General features: G+C 55.6%; 1 protein-coding gene across 1 annotated transcript; it reads left to right on the top strand.

Moving 5' to 3' along the window:
* Positions 1-668: 668 nt before the first annotated feature.
* TMPRSS3 (transmembrane serine protease 3) lies at positions 669-22,208 on the top strand. Its single transcript, XM_086676354.1, has 13 exons — positions 669-686; positions 1,981-2,158; positions 6,201-6,311; positions 7,154-7,270; positions 7,659-7,782; positions 9,448-9,573; positions 11,026-11,069; positions 11,757-11,922; positions 12,664-12,833; positions 14,663-14,758; positions 17,384-17,526; positions 18,134-18,286; positions 21,532-22,208. Exons 1-13 carry the CDS (start codon positions 669-671, stop codon positions 21,547-21,549), a joined length of 1,464 nt encoding a protein of 487 aa, XP_086532480.1. The 3' UTR covers positions 21,550-22,208.
* The last annotated feature ends 631 nt before the right edge of the window (positions 22,209-22,839 follow it).

Genomic DNA, 22,839 nt, shown 5'->3' with positions numbered 1-22,839 from the left:
ATGCTCGATTCACACCCAGCTCCACTCCACTAGACTTCCAATGGGGCTCAGTCCTCTGCTCACGGCGGCAGGGCTATGTTCTCTCCTGACAAAACATCTTAAAGCTGTATTGTGTTCAGAAACCCTTTGGGACTTAGAGGCCCCCACAGAAGAGAGTGCCAAGTGTCTCTATAGAGTGCTGACTGTGTGAGAACACCCTCAGGTTCCTTCTCTTTTGTCTGTGGAGCGGCTGTGAGTCTAAACTCAGACTCAGTCACAGGGAGGAATAGAAGCCCCCACCAAAGCGCTTTGCCTGCCCCTCTTGGCGCACTTGCTTAGCACAGGGCAGGACCTATCTGTTATTTTATAAAAGGAGTGTCTGTGTTCAGAAGACTCTCTTATGTGAAGTTTCTGAAAAGGTTTGCTTACCTTACTTACTAATTAAAGGCAAGTCACATTTTTCCCCTCCCTGGTCTCTGCACTCATACCACCAATGGCTATTTGATAGCCACAGCCATATTGGGTTACACAGATGCCCGCGATAATGCCATTCGCTGTGACGATTGAGTCGACAAAGCTGGGTGACTTGGTGGAAGGAAGTATTTCCCGATTGGATTACCCTGTTGGCAGCCTGCTTACCATCACGCTTGCTTTTATAATGAAAAAGGAAAATATTTCTGCTTTGGATGATGGCGGCTCCAGAAATGGTGAGTAAAGTGGGGGGGGGGGGTGGGCTGGGGAAGTGAGTCTCTTCTGAAAGGGGATTTCTCAACATTTTTCAGTGTTCTGAAACCGACCGCCGATGGCCTGTCTGGGAAGGGACTTCTGTGCCCAGGTTCAAGGTTTCAGAAACCATTTTACCATTTGTTCTTATTCTGGTCATAAAGTTAAGCTGTGTAATTTGCCACATGCTGATAGTAGGAAGCAAGTAACAGCAAGAATCAAAGGCAAAAATGCTGGATGTGAATTTATTAGTTTTCTAAGGTACCCTTCAAAGCCACTCTTGAGATGGAAATGAAACCAATCCTTTTAGCACATAACTCCTGCTTAGATTTTCCTAAGACCACAAAGACAAAGTGTGTGTTCAATGGCTTCGTAGCTTCTTTTCAAATCTCAAACGTTGCCACCAACCGAACAGAAAGATGTAAGTGTCTATGCTTATATGCCCGTAGGAACCTCTTTGGAGGAAGCAGGTTCCCAGAGAACTCATGCCTGACTGATGCCTGGGAGGGCGAGTTGGGATTTCCTTGGGAACATTCCGCCATTTTCTTGCTCACTCCGCCCCTCTTAGAGTTGCAGGAATGAATTCCAGAGGCTTTTGACCTCTCTGGGTTTATGATAGGTGCAATTCTCTTGGAGGAAACAGAGCCCCAGTGTGGCTCTGGTGCAAGCCAGCGGTCCCCAGCCACTCTTCCCTTTGCTGTGTGGGAGACGGGGCATCCAGAAGGCATGGATATTTTCATCCTTAACTAGGTCATGTCCGCGTGAGCCCGGGAAGGGCTGTGTTTACAGGAAACTACAAATACGGTGGGTGAGCCTCCCCTCCCTGGTGCCATCTACATTTTTGGGGCACGGACATTATGTGAGTATAAAAAACTTGTCATGTTTACGATAGGTGTCCCACAGGTGCTGACAAAGGGATGAGTTTACATGGGACAAAGAATGCAGACAAGAGAAGGAAAGTGCTTTGAAAGTGATTTATCTTCTGAAAAATAATGGTGCAGTAATTTCTAAATCGTGAAAAGACATATCTCTAAAGATGGCTAGTGAATTGGTTTTAAGATTGGTAGACTACACAAGGGGAAAGTCATTATTTTAGCAGAAGTTCATAGGTTTTTACTAACTCTGGAAGTTTCTCTGTTACCTGCTGTGGCTTGGAAAAAAATGCGTTCTCACTAGACAAATGGTTTGATTAATCGGTATTGAGTGTGCTTTATGTGGATTGTTAGATTTCAGAGATTTAACTTGTCAAAGATGCGTTGATGCTAAAGCTATAAACAGGGAAACAAATGCTTTTTGTTCTTCCCGGTGAAGGAGGTGGAGGTCGATGTGGAGCCAAGTCTCAGAGGTCCTGAAATAGTCACCATGGGGGAAAATGACCCACCCGCGGCTGAGGCCCCCTTCTCCTTCAGATCGCTTTTTGGACTTGACGATTTGAAAATAAGTCCTGTAGCACCAGGTAGGTGGAACCAGGTGTGATTTCTGGGGAAGCGTCCCCAGAATGTCCCTCTGGGCACACACGCCACCAGGATTTCTCACACCCACAACCTGGATGCTTGCATTTCCTTGGGTTTACCGAACCCTGGAGAGGGGGCATTAGAGAGGGCATCACCTTGTCCAGCCCCTTACCAACTCCCAGAGAGAGAAGTTTGCATTCTCTGGATGGAGGTTTTCAGAAATTGAGACTCCAGTTGCCCCTGGGAGTTAGGAGTCAAGTCCTGCCGGGAAATCTCTGAGCGCCCCCTCCCCCCAAAAGTCCTAAGAAGTAGGACTCACCAGCTCTTCCAAGAAATTTAAAATAAGCTGGGCATTGCTGAAGGTATTCGATGCCCAGATTAAAATCCAACTGTAGGAGACAGGAGCCGCTCTGAGCAACAAGGAAGGAAAGCTGGTTTTGTAAAGAGGTCACAAACACAGGACTTGTCACGGTGAGCCGTAGCTCTCTGGTCCTGGGTGCTCTCAGGAGTGCTGACCTTTGGGACCAGAAAGGGGGTCACCTGGGGGCTCTGGCTGAGGTTCCAGAAAACATAGAGTGGGGGCTGCCCTAATGATTCTTTTTAAACCCTCTGGACAATTGTGGTTGGTGGGGGGTGGTGGAGAAGACTTGAGGTAGGACAGGTTTTAAAATACAGCTCAAAAAGTTGGCAAAAATATACGTTTAAAAAATACCCTATCACCTGACCCCCAGGATATATTGTGTTTGTCTTCATTCTCTTCCTGTCCTTGCTGATAAGTACACATTCACGCACAGTGTGGGTCCAGATGGGTGTTTTTCCATGTGTGCCTTGGTTTTTATAAATGCTTTGCATTCATAACATCACAACATCCCATCAAGTAATGCATAATTTACATGGTTTTTAAAAATCATAATTTGACATACAATTATTTCTAATATTTTTATAGTACGAATATTATGAGCAGGAATAACACCATACACAGTCACCTCTGCTAACTTTTGCTGACTTCTTCATGATTAATTCCTATTGGTAGGAATTTAGTAGTGCTTTTTTAAAAAAAAAAATGGGCAATGTATTGTTCTTTATAGAAATTTAGAAAACACTGTTAATCAAAAATACTTTTTTACTTTTTATTAAAAAATTTTTTTAATGTTTATTTATTTTTGACAGAGAGAGAGAGAGAGAGAGAGAGAGAGAGAGAGACAGAGCATGAGTTGGGGAGGGGCAGAGAGAGAGGGAGACCCAGAATTCGAAGCAGGCTCCAGGCTCCGAGCTGTCAGCACAGAGCCCGACACGGGGCTTGAACCCACAAACCGTGAGATCATGACCTGAGCCAAAGTCGGATGCTCAACCGACTGAGCCACCCAGGCGCCCCCAAAAAGATTTTTTTTTAATTGCCCACAATTTTACCCTTATTCAGAGATAACCCTATTTGTGCTTTAGTATTGTATTTCTTGCCTTTTTCTGTCCAGCATATCAGCATTTTCCTTTGGAAGTGACATACACGATTTTGAAGGTCCCCCCCCCCAAACCAAACAATATTATGTTATTCTTTCCATGGCATTAAATAATTAAATTTTTTTTTAGGCAAGCTATGGCCCATGGACCAAATCTGGCCCACTACTTGTTTTTATAAATAAAGTTTTATCGGAACACAGACACATACATTTATTCACTATTGTCTACGGCTGCCTTCATACCATAGTAGAGTTGAGTAGTTGCAACAGACACTATATGGCACCCAAAGTTTAAAATATTTACTGTCTGGCCCTTTACAGAAGAGGTTTGCCAACCCCCTTTCCCTATCATGTAACTAACTCTACACATCTGTTCTGTCACCAGTACTTTCTGACGGACATTCAGGCTGTTTCCCGTGCATCGGTATTACACATGCTACCTCTTTAAGTGTCCGAGTCAGTAGAAATTTGTGCGCATCAATGATGACCTCTTAAGATAAAGTCCCGGAAGTGGTTTTACTATGTCAAAACCTCCATCCATTTCTTAAGCCTTTTGGTTCATATTTCCGATTCGAACTCTCAGAAGTTAGTTTCCACAGCATATACTCCTATCGATTGTAAGTGGGGGTCCATTTCTTTTCACTTTGGATGACAGTGGGGATGTAATCATGATAATAATAATAATAACAATAATGATAAATGTTGTGAGGTTGATATGTCGTTACATTTAATTTGCAGTTTCCCAGATTCCCAGAGAAGGTGGAAGGTTTTTTTCATGCTTTTTGATCATCTGCATTTCTTCTTTGGAGAGGTGCTATGCATTTTTGTTTTTTATTCCAAGCATGCCCTGAAAGACAGAACGAGGAGAGGGAGCAGGGCCACAGTACCGCCCACAGGGCACCATGGCCGAGGCACTATCAAGGGGCAAATGTGAATGGATACTAAACGTTCTAAATGAACAGCTATCTTTGAATGTACCATTTGGACTGATTTCCTAAATTCAGCTCTTAGACACAGAACGACTGGAATGATAAGAGGTCATTCTTGGGGTTCCTCCTGGTTTTTAAAGTGTAAATGGAGAGTGGGCTCTCAGTAAGGGGGACTCGGTGATGTGGTGCAGGCTTCCGAAGGCACGAAGGGATTGGGGGGAAGAGTCTGCTCTACTAACTCAAGACCGCAGATTGGTCGCCCTGAAAGGAATTGATCTCCTCTGCGGAGATAAGACAACCTCCATTATCATGATGTCATTCATCCATTCATCCATTCAGTTTCCTGACACAGTTGACCCTTGAACAGCACAGGGTTGGGTTAGGTTGCTGACTCCCCTTCACAGTCAAAAATCCACGTATAACTTTTGGCTCCCCCAAGACTTAACTACCGATCGCCTGCGGTTGACCAGAAGCCTTGCCGATCACATCAACACTCACTTAACAAGTGTTTTGATTGCTGTGCGTATTATATACTGTTCTTACAATAAAGTAAGCTCGAGAAGAGAAGGCGTGATTAGGAAAATCATAAGGAAGAGAAAATACATTGACCGGACCGTCCTATAAAAACTCCACGCGCAGTTCAAACCCGCGTTGTTCAAGGGTCAGCTGTATGGACAGCCGTATTGACCAAGGACCACTGCCCGCCAAGTGTCGGTCTAGGCTCTGAGAGTGCAGCTGCCTGCTCATTGTGGCCAAAACAAAGACCTTGCCCTCTGCCCCCACCCCCTTGCTCTGTATCCTTCGGGCCATGAAGTGTGTGGCCTTTCTTCTTCCCGTTCCTTCTCTTACTCTCCTCTCCATCTCCTCCTTTCTTTCCCACCTCTTCATCCCCATTTTTGTCTGGTAACCTTCGGGGTTCCTTGACTTGTAGATTCACCACCCCAATCTCTGCCCGGATCTTCACATGGGGTCGTGCCTGTGCGTCTTCACACCATGTACCATGTGCATGTCTGTTTCTGTGTTCAAATGTCCCCCTTGTAAAGGACACCAGTCAGATTAGATTAGACCCACACAATGACTTTATTTTAATTAGTAAACACTTTTTTAAGTTTATTTATTTATTTTGAGAGAGACAGAGACAGCGTGAGCAGGGGAGGGGGGGGAGAGAGAGAGAGAGAGAGAGAGAGAGAGAGAGAGAACCCCAGCAGGCTCCACACTGTCAGCACAGAGCCTGATGCAGGGCTTGAACCCATCAAACCATGAGATCATGACCTGAGCCGAAACTGAGAGCTGGATGCTAAACTGACTGAGTCACCCAGGTGCCCCAAGTTCTTTTTAATTTGATGGTCTGTAAAAACTCCATCTCCAAATAAGATGATATTTGGGGTTCAACTTCAACATAATCGGGGATGGGGGGGTTACACAATTCAGCCGTAACACCGCCCCCCCAACCCAGGATGGACACAACGGGGCCAAGGGCGGAGAGTGTGGGGCTGAGCCCCAGGACAAAGTGTCCCCAGGTAGGTGGCCACTTGCTTTGGGCCGGAACATTCTCTGCTCCGGGGGAAGGGGGAATAGATAGCTAAATTTTAAGTTTTGTTTTATTGAAATCCGCCGCTCTGTGGCTTCCTGTTCTTGCCCCGCCTTTCGATTTTCAGATGCGGACGCGGTCGCGGCACAGATACTGTCCCTCCTGCCGTTGAAGTTCTTTCCAATCATCGTCATCGGGATCATTGCACTGATATTAGCACTGGCCATTGGTCTGGGCAGTGAGTACGATTCATTATTTAGTAGGCTCTCAAATGCCTATTCAGGCATTTAAACTTTCATGAGCCCCCCCCCCCCATTCCCCCTGCCCCCAGCTCATGCCACTCAGCCTTAATTACTGGAGGCAAACGTCTTTGGGGTTTGCTGACTTTGAGTTTTATTTGCCTGCACGAGTGTAAAGCCAGCCTGGGGCCCAGGAGGGGCGGCTGGCCACACTCGGGGCTTTGTCACCAAGGAACCTGCCCGGTTGGAAGTGTCCCAAAGCAGCTGATGAAATAGAATCCTGCGGGCAGGAGGGGGTGCGTGGCCGGGAGGAGAAGACAAGGAGGCCATTCATGCCGGGCCGGGCATACCTGCTATTTTTAAAAGAAGGTTCATGTGGCTTTTGAGAAAGTGAGTCATTTGGATGGGCTCTGATAGGGAACAGTATCTCATTTCCTCTTTCAAATGACCGGCCCACCTGCTCGGCTGTGTGGTCCATGGTCCCTTCTCTTCTTGCCCGGAGTCCAGTCGGAGACAACAGGTGGCAGATTGGGGGCTGCGTGGCCCTCACTCGGAGCTCCTTGCTCAGCAGGCTCAGCCAGTCGGCCCACAGCCAGGCCCTTTCTCTCTTGACCTTGAACCCCCGCATTGTGGCTCCAGGCCACATAGTGAGACAGCGGCCCCACCCTCTGGAATTTGGCACAGAAACCGGGCTGGGGGAAACAGGCTGCAATTTCAGTGCAGGTTTCATTCTTGATGGTTTCATGATTGATGGCTCAAGGCCACGTGGCCAGTGGATGGTTGTTAGTGTTGAGCACCGAAGAAGCCCTTCCTTGCCACAGCTGTCTTCTCCTTTCCGCAGTCCACTTCGATTGTTCCGGAAAGTACAGGTGTCGCTCGTCTTTCAAGTGTATTGAACTGACAGCTCGATGTGACGGGGTCCCGGACTGCAGGGATGGGGAGGACGAGTACCGCTGCGGTAAGGCCGCGCTCTTGCCCGCGGAAGCACCACCCAGCCTTGACCTTCCCCATCCGTGAAGTGGGTCCAGGTCCACGCCACTGTCAGGTCTCAGCCTTAGCTGGGATCCGGCTGGCACTCATCCCCAGGGGTGGCCGGGTTGGGACAAGGCAGGGGCTGTCATCCGGGGCCGAGATTCACCTGGGGAGGCCACAGGAGAAGTCAGAAGAGAGCTGGGGGTCCGGGCCCGCCCACCAGGGGGGACGTGCCCCCCCCCCCTCCCCGGCGGGGAGGGGCGGGCCAGAGGCAGCGGAGGAGGGACCTGGGCGCGCGCGCGCGGCAGAGGGGCCTCCGCCCGCGGGCTCAGGCCTCCGGGCCGCTAAGGGACCGCTCTGCCCGCGCCGTCCAGTCCGCGTGAGCGGCCGGAACGCGGTGCTGCAGGTCTTCACGGCTGCCGCCTGGAGGACCGTGTGCTCTGACGACTGGAGGGGTCACCACGCTAACGTCGCCTGTGCCCAGCTGGGGTTTCCAAGGTAACGTGAAGAGCATCGCCAGCTGCCGGGTAAAGCGTTGGATGGCGGGTGCGGGGGAGGGAGGAAGCTCCCTTTGGGCGGGTGGCTCGTCGGGCTGCGTCCCCACAGCGGCTGTCGGTGCTGGACGGCGTCCTCACGTCACAGGTGCGCGCACCGAGGCCCCGCACGCTCTGTGCCGATTTCACCGCGCACTGCACACAGACGCACACACAAGCGCACATGCACGCACACCCACGTCCAGGCACACGCATGCGCTCACACATACACACGTTCACGTGCACACATGTGCACACATGCACACAGGCATGCACACGCACACAATTCACACTCACACACATGCCACGCACACATACATACATGTGCACACACACATACATACACACACCTCACACAGGCACACACCCCTCCCCACACACATGCACACACACCACACACATGCACACATACACACATTCACATGCACACACATGCACACACATACACTGCACACTCCACACGCATGTGCACACACGTAATACACATACACACGCACACACACATACACACACACCTCACACAGGCACACACCCCTCCCCACACACAGGCACACACACCACACACAGCATACACGTACACTCAGCGCACACCCCACATACACATACATACACACATGCACAGTCACAGCACATGCACATACACCACACATTCCACACACCACACGCCAACATGCACACGCACCATATCACACATACACCACATCAGGCACATCACACACACACGAAGTCACATACGCTCACATATACTCACACAGCACACTACATCACACACATGTATACACTCAGACAACACGCAGCCTCATGCGCACACACACGTATACACTCACACACGCACACACACACACACCGCTGCCCCCACCATCAGTGCAAAGGGCTGAAAGCCTCCACCGGCATTTCTGTTCCCCTCCACCGGCATTTCTGTTCCCTACGGAGGCCCTTTCTTGGACTCACGGCGGGGGGGGGGGGGTGGGTGGGGATCCTTTCCCGGCTCCCCTGCTTCCCCCTCCTGGAGCGCCACCCCTTGCCCTGAACCGTATAGCCTCCCTCTGCTGTGCAGAAGGACCCAGAGACCCCTTCTCTTGAACCCCTGTCTGCCTGGCCAGGGCGAGAGAGTCCTGCCCACCCCAGCATGCGCCCCTCAGGGGACGTGCGGCTGAGGCCACGTTCCCCGGCTGCCCCTCAACGTGGCCCGTTCCCTTCACTACGAACCCGTCCTTCCCTCCCTATGTGCTTCAATTCCAGGATGTACCTCTGTTCCCTTTCTGTTTTCTCTCCCTACTTCTCTCCGAAAGCCCTTCTTTGCCCTCCTCTGCTCGGCTGTGTCCCGCGTCAACTGTCTGTGATGACACAAGTAGGGGGGGCTGTTGAGCCGGATCACCTGGCTTCGAACCCCCGTGTCCTCCGCCCAGTTCCCCGACTCGGGCCTCGAAAATCTGGAGAACGGTAGCGGCCGCTCTCAAGGGTCGTGTGAGACTCCAGCGGCCTCGGAGCGCGTACAAGCGAGCCTGGCTCCCAGCGTGGTGGGGAAATGACACGGCCCAGCGTGAGACGTGTGGCATTCTGACCGGAGCGCTGGCTTTGAAGCCGAGAGAATTCACGCGTGGGGTCTGCGTCCCCGGTGTGCTTGCAGCTACGTGAGTTCAGACGCCCTCAGGGTCGACCTAGTGGAAGAGCGGCTGCAGGGGGACTTCGCTTCCATCAATCACCTGCTGCCGGATGACAAAGTGACGGCTCTCCACCACTCGGTGTACGTGAGGTAGGCGGCCAGGGGGGCGCCGCTGTCTGCACGGGGTCGAGTCGCCTGCTGGCTTCGTCCAGCTGCGCGGCCCCACGAGGACCCAAGGGACGGGCGAGCGTTTCTCCGGATGCGAGGTGGGGGCTTGGCCACCGCGGCTAGACTGGGTGGACGCACCGGCTGGGGTGGAATACCCACCCGGAACCGGGCGAAGATGGCCCGGCAGGGGGAGGGGGTGGTGAGGGCTACGGGGCCGTCTCTTCATAGGCGCCGGGTGTGCGTGCGGGACAGGACGGAGGGACAAGGAAACTAGAAAGAAAGAGAGTAAGACCCAGACGTGTGTCATCTGTCTGTAACGTACTTAACGCTCCCCGTTTCTCTTCTGTGTTTCCCCCAGCACTTCGTGGGGGAAGGCAAAATGAGATGCCCTTAAATGACAGGTACCTGCGGCCCAGCGCGTCCCCGCCTGGTCCCCTGCCCCCACGGTCAGGCATCTCTATACGCTCTTCCGGGCACGTCGGACCCAATCCCAGGAGCGTGTCCTGTGCTCTGGGAAACACCGGCTGGTCAGCCCGTCATTGCATAATTCACAGTCCCCTCCCCCCCGGGGCCCACGTGCGATTCGTGGGGACAGCGCATCCCTTGTGTCCTAAAACCTCAGTCTGGTGACTCTCCCTTTTTCTTGCATGGTTGCATGAGCGAACTGGGGCTCGAAAGGCAGGGAAGGTCACGAAGGGACGCGGCTGGAGGTGACCCGGCTCCCACCCATGCCAGGGCGAGCACGTGTCATTCCTGCAGCAATCACGGCTGTGTTCTGGGGAGGAGGGGGATCTGGGCTGCAAGGACTCTGTGCCAGGAGAGGCTGCCTTGCGGTCCAAAGGGCCCTTGGTGTCCTCCCGGGGCCGGCGAAGAACACTGGGGTAAAATCCACCTGCACGTGACCCCAGTGCACGTTTGTTTAATACGGGTCCTCGGTATCTCCTGTCACCAGCTACAAGAAGCTTAGAAATGCCCCGTGCCCTGTCGCATGCACAATCCTTCACGGTAGCCGAGTGTTTTGGGGTGAATGTGTGACCTCACACTCGTGTTGTAGACTAACATTGCAGTCTGTATTCCAGAGCAGGGGAATAGAATTCCTTTTTCTTTTACCCCAAGATTAAGTCTACAGAAGCGCCCGTTTCACAGGCCTCTGGGTATTCACCGTAAACCTACTCTTTTTTTTTTTTTTTTTTTAATTTTTTTTTCAACTTTTTTTATTTATTTATGGGACAGACAGAGACAGAGCATGAATGGGGGAGGGGCAGAGAGAGAGGGAGACACAGAATCGGAAACAGGCTCCAGGCTCCAAGCCATCAGCCCAGAGCCTGACGCGGGGCTCGAACTCACGGACCGTGAGATGGTGACCTGGCTGAAGTCGTACGCTTAACCGACTGCGCCACCCAGGCGCCCCAAACCTACTCTTTTCCTCCTCAGGGAGGAATGTGCCTCGGGTCACGTGGTTGCCTTGAAGTGCATGGGTAAGAGTTCTTCAACCACAGAGGTTGCTCACAGACTCCTGTCCCCCCTGCCCCGCTCCGGCTGCCCGGGGTCCCCTCTCCTGGGTGCCAGGTGGGAACATTTGGGCCCCACCTGACAGGAGGAGGAGGCCAGTGCTGGCCCCTGTCACCCGATGGGGGCGGGGTGGTAGACAGCCCAGAGCATCTTCTCAGCAGCGGACGGACCATGGTCCACGAGGCCCTGTCTCTCCATGGTGGCTCCAGGAGCCTGACTAACTGCTGCTTTCTCCTCCCCACCCCCTTCCCGCCTCAAGGAAAAGCCTGCACTGGCCGTTCAGTGCCCCAGGCTCCTTGCTTCTGGCCCCGGGGAGGGTTCGCCCCAGGGGGTGGGGTCTGGAGAAGTCAGGCCCGTGCACGCTGCCAGCATTACTGAGGGGAGCGCTGCAGAAGCCGGGCTCCCGTGCCCCCCCCCCCCCCCCGGTGAGCCGTGGTCATACCGGGGTCACGGGCGCCACGGGGAGGGGTTCTTCCCACTGCACCCCCACATCTCCGGGATCTGTTCCCTCCTCTCCCCTCCCGGCTCTCTTTCTCAGCTGTGAGCTCTGGGAGGGCACAGGATGCCAGGGAGAGGGGGGGTTCTGTGGCTGTGACACAGTCTCCCCAGAAAGTTCTGTGAGATCCACCCTGAACCCTGTTCTGTCTCTGCAGCCTGCGGTCTGAGAATGGGCTACAGCTCGCGCATCGTGGGTGGAAACGTGTCCTCGCTCGCGCAGTGGCCGTGGCAGGCCAGCCTCCAGTTCCAGGGCTACCACTTGTGTGGGGGCTCTGTCATCACGCCCGTGTGGGTGGTCACCGCTGCCCACTGCGTCCACGAGTGAGTGTGCCTCTGGCCCCCCGGGCGTGGGCCTCATTGCCCGCAGATCTCCGTCTAGACTGGGTAGATTTCAGGGCTCAGCAGCAGGTCCGGAAAAAGCAGGCAAACAGACCAGATAGTCACAAAGTAACGTCCAGCCGAGGGACCCCCCCCCCCACCGTGGACCCACCACCACTGTCGCCGCTGGCTGTGACTGGGGACTCTGAGCTCATTCTGAGGATTTCAGGCCTGCAGCTCGTACAGAGAAGGTAGAAGGCATCAGAAGGAAGCTCTGGTGCAGGGAGAAACCCGCCAGCCTCCCTGTGGCACTTACAGTGACGTGTGGCGGCCAAGAGGGCGGGAGGCAGGGCAGGCTGGCAGGGGGATTAGCTCGGGGAAAAGCCACACAGAGAGTCCCCAAACACTGGCTAATTCTCCGATGGCCTGTTTTGTTTTGTCTTCTGCCTCGCTCTGTTTCGGTTGCTCTCTGACGGAGGTTGGGCCCTGACACACCCCTCACAGCCTCAAAGGTCCAGAAGTCCCAGAGGCGCGGGCACCGAGGCCTGCCTGGGAAACTCCTGGGGCACACTTGCACTTGTGCGGGGCACGGGGGCGTGGTCAGAGGCCACGCGCGAGCTCGGGAGGTGCAGGGGGAGCCTCTGTCCCGGCCGCCCGCCTGGCACAGGGTCTCCGGACGTTTGAGGTCCGTGGGTTAGAGTATTTGGGGGTTTCTCGCCCCCCCCCTCTGACTTCTCATTGCAGCCTGTACATCCCCAAGTCGTGGACCATCCAGGTGGGCCTGGTTTCCCTGCTCGACAGTCCGGCCCCTTCCCACCTGGTGGAAAAGATCATCTACCATAGCAGGTACAAGCCCAAGAGGCTGGGCAATGACATTGCCCTCATGAAGCTGGCCGGGCCGCTCACCTTCAACGGTACGTCCGGGTCTCTCTGTTTTTCGGTTCCTCTTGTGCGTCCCAAGATTGTCTGTGATCGTCCGTTGAAGCATTTGTATGGCAGCCGCTTTGAAATCTTGCGGGATAATCCCGCTGGTTGGCTGATTCGTTTTGCTGCTGGCCTCAGTTTATTATCTTTTCTCACTGGAGTTGTGACTTTCCCGGTTCTTGGTACGATGAGTCACCTTCAGGAGCATCCCGGACGCTGGGCTGTTGCGTTAGGAGACGCTGGGTCCCTAGCCATCTTCGGGTTTAGCAGGTGGTGACCCTGTTCAGGCTCACTGTGCGTGACGTTCCTATTTGTGGGCTGTGCTTCTGGTGGTGTTGGATTTTAGAGACTATACGGCTCTACTTTGGTCAACTGGGTTTGTCTGGTTCCACTGGGGCTCCTGCTGGTGCCACTTTTCTTCCTGCTGGTGGTACCTGGAGATGAAAGGGACTTCCCCAGGCCAGGCCACCTGGTGCCCCCAGGTGGCGGAAGGGGGTCTCTGGCCCGTGGGGACAAAGAACTGTTCCCTGTCCTGGAGCTGCTTGTGGTGAGGTCCCCTGCCGGGGCCACTCCTCTGCCCGGTGTCTCAGTCGTGGACTTCCCAGGTCAGCCCGCGGTTGTAGCGTGATCGTCCCTGCCGCCATTTCTTAACTAGCCGGAAGATGCTGGCACCTGCAGCTCCCAGAGGGACTCAGAAACATTCTCTCCCACCCAGAGGCTGAGCTCAGCAGGCCACGTTTCTCCATGGGGGACAGCAAGTCCTGACCTCCGGCAGTTACCAGAATACCAGAAAAGCCACCCAGGATAGAACTCTCAAACACTTTGCAGAGGCGAAGGAAGGATTAGGAGCCCACTGCTAAGTCAATCAAAGCCCCCTTCTCCCTCCCCAGCAGCTTGGGGCGCGGGCGGAGGTACAGTCAACGGGGCCCCTTATGCAGCGGGATCCCGGCACAAGGTCAGTGGCAGGTTTGACCTGGAAGAATCAGCAGTGTGTTCACAAGCCCAACTCGGGGCTCGAACTCATGAACCGTGGGATCACGACCTGAGCCCAAATCAGGAGCCAGACGTCCAACTGATGGACCCCCCCCCGGCACCCCCGCGCCTGTACCTTGATAAAAGTTAACGAGCGCCCTTATTATTTCTCTGCCTTCCCATCACCGTCCCGTGCAGAAAAGCTCAGAGCGTGTCAGAATGTATTCACCTGACAGCCTCACGCAGCCATGACCCTGCCTCTGGTGGAGGGCTTATGTGACACGGCCGGCAGGGACAGGCAAGCTTCTTGCCTCCAGATGTGTCGGGAGGGACGGGAATACTAATGGAGGGATGTTTCCTAAGGCGACGTACCCATGGTCCAGACCAGGAGCGGGCAAGCCGGGGCCCCGGGACCGAATCTGACCCTTTGCCTGTTTTTGCAAACGAAGTTTCCGTGGAACACGACCAGGTGCATTTGTGGCTGCTTTCACGCCCCTGTGGCAGATAGGAGCAGTTATGACAGAGACCACAGGGTCACAAAGCCTCAGGTATTTACTATGTGGCCCTTCACAGAAAATATGCCAGCCCCTGGTCCAGACTCACTCACGGTGCCACGGTTTAGGGGTGTTTGAAGGTTTATGGCTCTGGCCGGGGGAAGTCCCTGCTCTGAGCCGGTAGCTTTCAACATGACCCAGGGCTCGACCTTCCTTTGGGAGCCGGTTTGAGCCCCTCGGAGAGGCAGACGCCGGAGAGATTAATTGTTTCCTTGGACTAGTGTTTCAGTCAAGTTCAAGGCTGTTGTTTCTGCTTCAGTCGAGTTCAAGGTTGTTGTTTCCCCTTGGAACAGAGATGATCCAGCCAGTCTGTCTGCCTAACTCCGAGGAACAGTTCCCTGATGGAAAAATGTGCTGGACGTCAGGATGGGGGGCCACAGAGGATGGAGGTCAGTCATCTGAACTCGAGATTCTAAGTCCAGGGAGCCCAGAGCCGCGAGGTCAGGGTGGACGCCCACGGCCACACGCTCCTCCCGTGTCCCAGCGCAGTGTCCCCCCCGCCGTGCCTCCCCCCCCCAGCGCAGCCCCCCCGGAGGCTCACAAATCCCGGGCAGGGGGTGCGGGTCGACCACTGGACACACGATCTCCGCAGAGCGCTTGTGGGTCAGAGTCATGGTTCCGTTTGTCTCGGGATGTGAAATTGCAGACTTTGTCAGGAGAGGAACAAATCGGAAAGGGGAACCGTGGCCACCCCTTGCCAGGGAGACCTTTACCGAATGACCGGGGGGGGGTCTCCTTCCTCCTCCTCCCCACCCTGCTAACTGAGCACACAAGGACCCCCTAGAGAACCCCTCCCGAGGTCTGTTCAGAAGACAGACGTTCGTAACTGGTGAGGACTTTGGAAGATGTGTTATTTCACTCAAGCAGAGAAAGCAGACAAACGGAACCCTACCACTCTAATCCTAACAGAAGTAGTCATCTTAGTAAGAACCGTGCACGCACTTGGAACCCGCCCCATCCGTCCTCGGGGGGCACACGTGTGCTCGCCACCCGTGGAGTTTTTCCGCCAATGGCTTTCTCTCTGGTAGGAAGATCGTGGGTTTCTTGGGGCTGTTGCAGCAAAGGTCCATAAACAGGGGATCTTTAACAGCAGAGGCTCATTGTCTCTCGCTCTGGAGCCGAAAGTCTGAGATCAAAGTGTCCCAGGGCCGGTTCCTTCTGGAGGCTCTGGGGGTGAAGAACCTGTCCCCAGCCCCTCCTTCGGCTTCCGATGACTCCAGCCATCCTTGGCTTCCCATGACTTGTAGATACATCCCTCCAGTCTCTGTCCCAGCCTCACATGCCCCCTTACCCCATGTCGCAGATCTCTCCCCTTTCTCTGTAAGTCTTTGGCTTAAAGCACACCCTAAATCCAGGGTGATCTCATTTTGAGATTCTTACCTTAACTACATCAGCAAAGACCCTACTCCAAATAAGGGCACCTTCTAGGGTTGCGGGTGAGCGTGTTTTTTGGGGGGTGGGTGCAGCTCACCCTAACACAGAAAGTTCAGGATTTCCCTCTCGAGGCTTTTTAGTTGAGTCCGCTCCCTCCCGAATGTCCAAGGCACCCTGGGGCGTACCCAGATCTTCCGCGTGCAGGGTCCCACCCGTGTGGCTGGCTGCTTCCTCTCGCCCATACTAGAAGCTTCTTCCACACACACGCTGAGCTCCGTTTCACCACATACCAGGTGCCGAGCCGGATGTCTCCGTGAGACACTGCCTGCTTCTCACAGCAGCCCCTCGGCGGGGAATTCTTTTTGTGGTCGTCTCGAGGGCCAGGAGACTGGGGCTGAGGGGGTGCCGAGCACCTTGCCTGGGCTCCCACGGCCAGGTGGCGGGAGGTCTGCCACGTTCACACTCCCCCTGCAGCCCTGTTCATGTCGTCCCTCATGACTTGACGTGGCAGATTATATTCTGACTTTGCTGGATCCTGTGGGGCGAGCAGGGAGAGGAACCGTTCTCAGTCCAACCTGCGGCCAGTGGTCCCCATACAAGTGGCTGTGTGGGTGGATCGGGGAAGCCCGTGCAGAAAACAGGGTATAATTCACACCCAGTGAAACTCAGCGTGTGGGTTGGAGGAGCACGCGCCCCACACCACCTGCTGATGCGTGCCAGAGACGTGGGAATAGAGGTGTGTCCCTTGTTTTAAGCCTATAAAGCGTAAGGATAACTGCTTTACAAACGGGTTAAGTTACAGGGTGTCGATCCCTTCGGGTCGGTGGTGGGGCTAATCCAGATGCACCATTTCCCTTTGCCGCAGCAGCAAGCCCAAACTTAGTGGCTTTAAACCCACGAAACGTGTTATCTGACAGTTCGAGGGGTCGGGAGTCCCAGATCCGTCTCCGTGGGCCGGAATCAGTGCGTCGGAAGGGCTGGTCCCTCCTGGAGGCTCTGAAGGAGAGTGCGTTTTCTGGCCTTTTCCAGGATCCGGGACCGCCTGCACTTTCTGGCTCGTGGCCCCTCCTCCACCCTCCCAGCCGCTGGCAGAGCCCCATCCAGTGTCCCTCCTGTCTGACCTCTGCTCCACACCATCGTGTCTTCCTCTCTGACCCTTTTACGGACGCTCATGGTGACATTTAGAGGTCCCCCCAGGCCACCCAGGATCACGCCTCCACCTCAAGGCCCTTTTGCCATGGAGGGTGACACGAACACAGGCCCCCGGGGTGGGGATGCCGGCGTCTTTGGGAGGACACTTTTCTGCTGACCGCACCCGTGTTCTGCCCACAAACTGTGTGTGTGACCTTCATGGGCCTCAGTTTCCCTTCTGCAGCCCAGACAGCTCTGAGGACTGAACGGGCTGGTGTGGGTCGAGTGCTCGGCCCGAGGGGGGCCCTGGGGAGGTCCATGCCGGCTACTGCCGTCCCCCCTCCTCCTGATGCGCATCGACGGGGCCGCAGGGCCCACGCATCAGGGAGCTCGCCACAGCCACGAGCCATCCGTCCACCTCCAGGAGCCGCCTCCTCTGCCCCCGGAGTGTGGTGGCCTGCCCCTCACCCGTCCCGGTGCGTGCCCTCTGAATTCTTGCTCTGCCACAGGCGATGCATCCCCGGTCCTCAACCACGCAGCCGTGCCTTTACTCTCCAACAAGATCTGCAACCACAGAGATGTGTATGGAGGCATCGTCTCCCCCTCCATGCTCTGCGCCGGCTACCTGAAGGGCGGTGTGGACAGCTGCCAGGTGGGGGCCCTTGGTCACCTCCGGGGGCCACAGCCGCGGGTGAGGCTCTGGAACGGTGACCCGGCCTGTGGGACAGGCCACCGCCAGCACTTCCCTGTGACTGAAAAGCAAATATACAGGGCGTGGGGAAGAAGTTTGCTCAAGATATCCCTCCCTTTCCTGGCTGCCGGCCCAGTGTACCCACCGCTCCCACTCTGGCTGGGTGCTGACAGTGGGAGGGGTCTCCAGGGCGCTCCTCGCCCCAGCCCTGGCTCTCAGGGTTTGGGGGGGCGGGGGGCAGGGGTGGCAGGTGGGAACCCTGGATCTGAGCCTCACCCGTGAGGTGAGATTCCATCACTGCCTGAGCCCAGCCCCCGCCAGGCAGACCCTCCCTCTGAGCTGCCTTGACCTTCACAGTTCGGCGCATCCAGAATCTGGTGGGGAGACAGAGGGGGGAGACCGTCCTCGGGGGACCCAGGACCCCAGTGCTGGGAGTGCTAACAACCCCTCTTGGAGGCTGGGGGAGTAATGTGGAGCCATCGTGGAACCGAGTTTGAGCTACAAAGGGGGGGATCGTAGTGCTGAGACAAGGGACACGCACAGCAGTGCCTCTCTCCTCGCCACGTAGGGAGACAGCGGGGGACCGCTGGTGTGTCAGGAGAGGAGGGTGTGGAAGTTGGTGGGAGCGACAAGCTTTGGCATCGGCTGTGCCGACGTGAACAAGCCCGGCGTCTACACGCGCATCACCTCCTTCCTGGACTGGATCCACGAGCAGTTGGAGGTGGGTGCAGCTCACACTGGCCCCGTCACTGGCCTCTGGCATCCTCTTCTGCGGCCCCAGCGCTGCTGTGCGAGCCAGGGAGCGATCACTGGGTGGTCTGTTCAGCAAGCCGTGTTCCGTGGCCGCTGGCTGGTGGTCAGGAGCATGGCTAGTCCCATAGGGAAGGCTCCGTGAGGGGTGGGGACACACAGGGCGGCCGAGGCAGAAACGAGACGGACAACTTGCTCCACCAAGTGGGGAAAGGGGGACGGGTGGCCGAGGATGAGCCCCTGGGGATGGAGATGAATCCCGTGGGCACGTGTGCGTGGAGTGGAGTGTGGACCAGGTGTAGACAGGAGGCGAGGGTGTGAATCTGCAGCGCTCCAGGACCCCACTGAAGAGTTTGGACCTTGCGGAGAGCCAGGGATGGGCTGGAGAGTCTCTGACCTTGGGGCCGAGGTGGGGGCGTCCCCGGACAGCTTTGCGCTTTGGGGCAGCCTCCCTGGAGGAGGAGGGGAACAGGTCGGTGAGGTCGGCTGGGCAGGACCAGGGCGCGCAAGAGAAGGGAGCACCGCAGGTGGATAGGAGGGAGGAGCAGGAGGGAGGCGTCGGGGCCCGGCCGCACGGGGGCGTCCGCACAGCCTTCTGCCTTGTGAGCGCTCAGCACATATTTGCAGACTTGACCTCCGAGCCGCACCACTCACGCCTTAGAATAGCTTCAAAGAACTTGAGATCTTCCTTTTGCTTTTAAAACAAAGGCCAAATTTACATGACATAAAATTAACCGTTTTCAAGCAGACAATCCAGGGGTATCTGGGCTCTTCAGTGTTGTAAAGCCTGCACCTTGATTGCAGGGTCGGGAATGCCTTCGCACCCTGAACTGAGCCTCACGCGTGGTCACCATCCCTCCCCTCCCCTCCCCCCCCCCAGTCTCTAGCAAGCAGTAATCTGCTTCCTTCCCTAGATCAAAGACCTTTTAATTTTTTTTTTAAGTTTATTTATTTTTGACGGGGAGGGGGTGGAATGTGAGCTAGGGAGAGGCAGAGAGAGAGGGAGACACAGAATCCCAAGCAGCTCCAGGCTCCGAGCTGTCAGCACAGAGCCCAACGCGGGGCTCGAACTCACGAACCGTGAGATCATGACCTGAGCCGAAGTCGGACGCTCAACCGACTGAGCCACCAGGCGCCCCGATCAAAGACCTTTTAAAATGCTCCTTTTAATTTGAAACAACTGGCTAAGAAAAACATCAAAGACCTCATGTGCCTTGGACATTAATTTCCCCGCTCTGCCTCCAGGAATTTTTTTTTTTTTTTTTTTTACTGTTTATTTATTTTTGAGAGAGAGAGAGAGCAGGGGAGAGGCAGAGAGAGAGGGAGAGAGAGAGAATCCCTAGCAGGCTCCACGCACAGCACCGAGCCCCACGCCGGGCTCCATCCATCGTGAGATCATGACCTGAGCCGAAACCAAGAGTCGGATGCTCACCCGATGGAGCCCCCCAGGCGCCCCCCGGGGAAGTTTTGCTTTTCAAGGAGAAGCTGCATGAACTTGCCCCGTCCAGGCTGAGGCCTGCTGTGCATCCTTGGCAGGGACGGATGCTCCCTACCCTCGGTGCCGGCTCATCGCGAGGCGGTGCTGGGAGACAGGCCTTTCCTGGAAACGTCCACTGGCACTCATCTTGTCAGCCGGCAGACCGGCCCGGTGCCCACTGCTGGGACATGTCACACTCTTAAGTGCAGAATCCAGCCCCCAACCATCAACCTCTTTGGAAGCAAGAGAAACGGATTTCTGTTTGCAAGAGCGGTCCTCTGGCCGCAGTGGCCTCGATGGCCGGTGACGGGACCCCAGGGTGCAGAGGGCCGTGTGGGTGCGGGGGGTGGAGGGCGGGGAAGGGGCAGTCGCCCACAGAGCCACGGAGGTGCTCCCTCCACGCAGCTGCACTCGGGGACAGACGGTCCATGTGGCCGAGCTAGTAATCATGGAAGGTCAAGGTCGAAACGGGGGCAGGTCCAGGAAGTCCACTCCCCGTCTTCAAGCTGGGGAGGAGGGCTGGCTCCTGGGAGAACAAGATTCCCGAGTCTGGGAGCCTTCTCACCGGGGTGCCAGGTGATGTCTTGCCCCGGTTCCCTCAGTGTCATCTTGGGTGGCAGGTCCTAGGACCATCCCCATATTACAGTGAGGGGACCTGGGTAAGGCCCCCGGAGCTAGTGACAGCAGAGTGGGACTCCAGTCCCCGCGCATGCTGCTGGGATCTCCACCGTGGGGGTACGTGGGACTCCCCCCGGCTGTTTGTGCACGTTGACGATCCCCAGGCCCCTTCTTCAGAGGCTCTGATCTGGCGATTTTGATGCACGGGGTCTTAAGGGAAGACACTTTGGGAAACACTGGTGCGGGCCACGTGGCTCCCTGGGGGGCCATTAAAAGGAGCTCCCAGGGGCGCCTGGGTGGCTCAGTCGGTTAAGCATCCGACTTCGGCTCAGGTCACGATCTCGCGGTCCGTGAGTTCGAGCCCCGTGTCGGGCTCTGTGCTGACAGCTCAGAGCCTGGAGCTGCTTCGGATTCTGTGTCTCCCTCTCTCTCTGCTCCTCCCCCGTTCATGCTCTGTCTCTCTCTGTCTCAAAAATAAATAAACGTTAAAAAATAATTAAAAAAAAAAAAAAGGAGCTCCCACCCTCCCTGGCCCCAGATGAGCAGATGCATGGATGCTGGATAGATGGCTCCCTTGAGGCCAGAGGCGCCTCAGTCACCAGCTGCCTCGGGGCCACTGGGGGCCGGTATGCGACACGCCCTTTTGCAAGGGTCTTCAGGTGTCGTTGGGAGGGGGGAAGGTCCAGAAGAGGTTTCCATTCCCAAGGGAAGTTTTCCAGAGGGTCCGCATCTTTGGTTGTTTCTTTGAACATGGCGCCCGGACCTTCCGAGAGCCCACCCAGGACTGCCCACTGGCTCATCTTCTCTTTTATCCACTATGTTCTGTGCTTGGGGCATAAAACGTAACTGTTCTGGCTCAAAGCAGGACTGCCAGGGCTGGGGGAGTCGCGGGAAACTAAGGAGAGGACTCAGTCAGGGACGGACGATGCGGGGGCGCGTGCGGGTAGGAGAGCTGTCCCATGCGCGCCTGGGACCGCCTAGCAGGGGCCAACCTTGTCCCCATTGATGCTGGGAACCCACCCACACTTCACTCGTGGCAAAATGCAGGCGCCTACTCCATCTCGGCGCTGGAGGCCGGCCTGACGGGCTAAAGAGGGTAACAGCTATGTTTTCATTCCTAGAGGGACCTGAAAACCTGAAGAGAGGGGAACGGGCCGCCACCTTGAGTTCCCGCCTTGATGGAGACACCCCGTCCTTCTGCGGGTCCCCGGGTGGAAACTCGCGGCCTGAGCCAGCGCCTCGGGTACTCTTCCTTCTGGAGCCACCGCGGAGCCCCAAGAAGGAGCATCTTTCTGCCCCGGCACCTCCAGAACAGCTCCTAACCCCTCTTCGAGCCACTGGGGTGTCGGGCTAAAATGGCCCTGAAGCTCCTTTGTGACGTGCCCTTCACTGAGCTCAGAAGCAGGAACGCCTTCGTGGTGCTACCTTGCCCCCTCGTCCATTTGGTTTTCTCTGCCCTGGGGCATTCACCATGACTGACGAGACAGGCAGATCTCACCACAGGCCACACCGGTGCCCAGTGGGGACACGCCAGCCCGGAGCCACAAGGGGATGTCGTGATAAATGTCCCTGTCTGCACGTTTTTTATCCCTAGGCGCCGGAACCAAATCAGGTCTTTCTACTTCCAAGATCCCTTTTTGCCTGTGAGAACTTAACCCACAAGTGATTCCTTGTTAGGTTTCTTTCTAGTCTCTCTTTGTAGTATTTGGTGCTTGGTGTAGTATTTGTCCTTTACTTCCAAGGGACGTGTGCTCTCTTAACGCACCCGTCAATCAGAGCTCGTCTGAATGAATACCGACCACTCGTGTAAATCTGAATCATAATTTTAACTGGGGAGCCTTGATCACTTTGATCTCCTCTAGATACGTTGTGGGTTTTGCATTCTTCTGGAGGAACAGGTTTCCCGGCAGATGAGAATTGTATCCAGAGACTCGGAAGCAGAGGGTGGGTGATGAGAGGTCACTGGAATAAGACAGGACCACCTAACCCCGCGTAGGGGGTGCCGAAGGCACAGCGGGCAGTCAGGTGTCATCAAGAGGCCGAAGGCTTCCCTGCGTCTCTGCCTGGTTACCCACGCACCTTCTGTCACCCCCAGGCACACGCATCACAGGAAGGGGTACTTGTAGGCAATTTCTGTCTGGAGGTATTTCATCACCGATGAAGGCGTCAGACGTGAATCTATTGCTTTGCCTTGAGGCATCGGTAGGAAAGATGGTGAGTTTCAGAGAGCAGGCAGGTGCCTGGGGAGGCAGAGGCCGCGGGGAGCCTCCCAGCACGTCCGAGACCCCGGGGGTGGGGGGGGGGGCTGCACAGGGAGAGAGGGAGAGCCCCGGCAGACTGGCCGCTTAGCAATCCCATCTGTGCCCCACCAGCCCTGCCTCACTACACAGATCTCCACGTGTCAGAAAGGGACAAGAGCGTTTTTATTT

The sequence above is a fragment of the Puma concolor genome, chromosome C2 (assembly GCF_028749965.1).
Source record: "Puma concolor isolate L17-30 chromosome C2, mPumCon1.1.hap2, whole genome shotgun sequence".
Lineage (NCBI taxonomy): Eukaryota > Metazoa > Chordata > Mammalia > Carnivora > Felidae > Puma > Puma concolor.
This window is presented reverse-complemented; position numbering and strand designations above follow the sequence as displayed.

Excerpts from the sequence above, each read along its gene's own strand:
- TMPRSS3 (XM_086676354.1), top strand. Across the intron at positions 6,312-7,153 it reads ACTGGCCATTGGTCTGGGCA|TCCACTTCGATTGTTCCGGA; the intron begins GTGAGTACGATT and ends TCCTTTCCGCAG. Across the intron at positions 7,783-9,447 it reads GCCCAGCTGGGGTTTCCAAG|CTACGTGAGTTCAGACGCCC; the intron begins GTAACGTGAAGA and ends GTGTGCTTGCAG.